This window comes from Etheostoma cragini, chromosome 1 (assembly GCF_013103735.1).
Source record: "Etheostoma cragini isolate CJK2018 chromosome 1, CSU_Ecrag_1.0, whole genome shotgun sequence".
In the NCBI taxonomy this organism is placed as follows: domain Eukaryota; kingdom Metazoa; phylum Chordata; class Actinopteri; order Perciformes; family Percidae; genus Etheostoma; species Etheostoma cragini.
In genome coordinates, this window is record NC_048407.1 from 34,141,899 (window position 1) to 34,145,503 (window position 3,605).

Genomic DNA, 3,605 nt, shown 5'->3' on the forward strand with positions numbered 1-3,605 from the left:
GTATACATATAGAAAAAAATTAAACATAAGTGATGTCTTACAGGAGCCGGGGCAGCAGCTGGTTTCACGTCCTTCTGGTCTTCAGGGGTTTTGGGCGGGGGCTCTGGGGGTTTGGGAACGACTTTGACGACCCAGCTCAACATCCTCGAGGGACAACAAGACAGAGTTACACTGTCATCCAGTACACACTGGTAACATCTGTTTTGCATTTAATTTTACATAAACAGTTTACCCCTTTGACTTCCATTTAAATGTAAAGAAACATTGAGTTGCAGGATTTGTTTTCAGTGTCAAGTACAAACAATTAATACAAGATTCTATCTTCTCCAGTATAAATGGGTGATGAGAAGGTACATTACACCAGAGTTACTGCATCACATTCCCCCTAATACATGTATATCACAAATATACACACAGACATACACATGTATAAACACATAACACATCTAGACACGTATACACACATTTACACACATTTACACACATATATCACACATGTATCACATGTATACACACATATATCACATGTATCCACATATATGAACACTTATAAACAAGTAAACACACATATACACACATATACACACGTAGATCTCATGTATACACAATTATATTGCATGTATACAGACACATATCACATGTATACACACTTAAATCACATGTATACACATATATACACACACAAACACACTTATCCCACTTTTACCCATATGCACACATGTACACATATTACACATACACACACATACGGTATATCACACATATAGACACATGTATTCAAATATACACACACACATATACACACATACACACACATATATCACACACACAAACACACACACACATACACACATATATCACAGAGCAGTGCAGTTAACCAGCTACTAACTAGACCATTCGGGTATTTACCGTGTTGTTGACACTCAGCTGTGAATAGGCTTGGATTAGGTATTTCAAATCCTGTAACTCTATTCCATTAGTTTAAATTGGTTGTATTCTGAATACAGTTACAGTCTTTATAAATAGAGACTGCATTAGCCAAGTAGGCCATGTTTCCATTTGGTTTGTGTGTCTGTCGGTCTGCAGGGTCAACACTTGTCTTGTCCTCCCTGGGTCAGGTATACACTTTATCATGGTCATTGCATTTCTGTGAGTGATTTTTCAGTAATTGGCACAATGACTATTTTTTCCCATACTTATTATTCTTCCGCCAGATTTTCGTCCCGCTACTAGTCCCAGAGTGTTGCCAATACACGCACACACAATACATCAAAACGTGTGTCATGATCGGGAATGGTGGGCTATGACTTTTCATCGAGATCTTCCGCGCGGTTTTTACGAAATCTGCAGAAAAACTACAAAATAATTCTCATAGACACAAATTGGAAATGTTCTGGAAATCGCTCAACATCGCTCCAAACCCCCCCTCTTCGGGACCGTGCTGTATCGCCATACTTTAACGTAGATACATGATTAAAGGTCTAAACCGAAGACAAGACTTTGGCGTTTATTGGGCTAAATGGGCGTTCAGATATCAAGCACGGTTTCTCCCAAATCCCAGTTCACAAATCTTCCCGTTTTCAGACCGTCTCAGATTTTCCAATGTGTGTGTATGTGGTGGAATGTTGGGGCTAGAGTGGAGGACAGAGTGGGGAGACTAAAAAAATTATCTTGGTTTTCTCAATAACTTGCTCACATGCCAACAATTCTAACTTGTCATGGCCAATTCGTACATAAAAATGTAGGTATTCTTGTCTAGTTTCCGCCGGTGTGTTCATTTATGCAATATGAATTATACTTTCCATTTAGCGTGCTTTCAAATGACAAGAGTTCGCAATCTTCCTTCATCCCCTGCCATGTTTTTTTTCCCGCTACTAGTCCTGAAGCGTTACCAACACACACACACAATACATTGAAACATGTGTAGTGATCGGGAATGGTGGGCCATGACTTTTCAACGAGATTTGCCGCGCTGTTTTTACGAAATTAAAAAAAACAACTTCAAAACATCAAAAATTTTAGGAGCTAACTTGATGCCATCTGTGAAAAAGCTGAAGTTAAAGAGAGGACGGCTTCTACAAATGGATAATGATCCTAAACACACCTCAAAATCCACAGTGGATTACGTCAAGAGGCGTAAACTGAAGGTTTTGCCATGGCCTTCACAATCTCCTGACCTCAACATAATGTAAAATCTATGATATACCTTAAAGAAGCTTAAATCTCAAAGAACTGGAAAACTTTTGGAAGAAAAATGGGGGGGGGTGATACAAGGTATTAACTCTTCAGGGGCCCAAACTTTTGCAGACGCCATTTTGTTGTTTTCTGTTATTTTAAAGTGTAAATGAAGAAATAAAATCTAACTTTTTGTGACATATTATACGAATGTCTAATATGTCATTTGATCCTTTTGGAGATTTTTTCATCTTTTCTTGGCTTCTTTATGCTCATTAATACACATTTTTACCAGGTGGGCCCAAACTTTACAACCCTACTGTATATCACACATGTACAACATATACATATACACATAAACCACACATACTCACACACACATACAACATATCACACACATTTCACACATGTAACAACATATACCACACATATATACAATATAAATATACACACATATACCACTCATATACGCACATTTACACACATATACACACATAAAGGAAATAACTGGATATTTCACTGATATTATTTACAGTGTAGACAAAGGCAAAGAAAATCATGGCATGTATACTTGCATATGGGGGGGGGGGGATAGGGTCCCCGACCAGCTGGGAGAGAAGATGATATATAATATATATACAAGATACAGTAAATTATTGTAGGGGAGCTTGTCTTACCTGAGTTGTTCAGTGTGCGTCCAGCTGCGTCGCACAGAGCTCCAGAGACGACGTTGTAGAGACCTGAAGGGATCTGGATTACAGAGGACGCTGCTAACAGGATTACTGAGGACGTGAAGGACAGAGGGAGACGGAGCGGGACGGGACAGGGGCTGGGATTAGACTTCCAAAAACCTGACACGTTATGGAAACCTCCGCAGAACTGACCTGGTCCAAGGATTTTACACTCCGGTGGTCTTTGGGTCGAATTCGACCCGTTTTCAAAAAGTTTCTACAACAAAAGAACTCTGAAAAAATGACAAATGTTGAAGAAGGCTACAAAAATACAGGGGAAAAAAATTCAAAAGAAAAACGTTTCCAAAGAAAATGGAAAAAGCAACAAAACTATTGTATAAAATATTACAAAAACTTTTTTTTTTTAAGTTACAAAAGCATTAAAAAAAAGTGACAAATGTGTAAAAAAAAACTACAAAAATGCTGTAAAATACAAAAAACTAGAAAGTGTTTAGAAAATAATCGGAAAAGTGACAAAAACAATTATAAAAAATTTGACAAGAACATTAAAAAAAAGTCAAAAATATTTTAAAAAATGCAGGAAGAAATAAAAAAAGAATTAGTTTTATTAGACGCTGAAAACTCGACCAAAAAATCGGAAAAGGTGACAAAACAATTGTTAAAAACTTGACTAAAACATTTTTAAAAAGTCAAAAAAGTGACATAAATGTTACAAAAAGTAACAAATGTGTAAAAAAA

General features: G+C 37.1%; 1 protein-coding gene and 1 pseudogene across 1 annotated transcript in view; both read right to left on the reverse strand.

Annotated features, from left to right (window-relative positions):
- The window catches only part of LOC117947267, a 13,758-nt pseudogene extending 12,185 nt beyond the window's left edge, over window positions 1-1,573 (reverse strand).
- A 644-nt stretch (window positions 1,574-2,217) lies between these two features.
- The window catches only part of LOC117956245 (nuclear factor 7, ovary-like), a 3,770-nt gene continuing 2,382 nt past the window's right edge, over window positions 2,218-3,605 (reverse strand). Inside the window, exons 4-5 of the mRNA XM_034891250.1 lie at window positions 2,853-3,123; window positions 2,218-2,240 (exon numbers count right to left, since the gene is read on the reverse strand). Of these exons, the coding sequence (XP_034747141.1) occupies window positions 2,218-2,240; window positions 2,853-3,123 (294 nt within the window). The remainder of the gene's footprint in view (window positions 2,241-2,852; window positions 3,124-3,605) is intronic.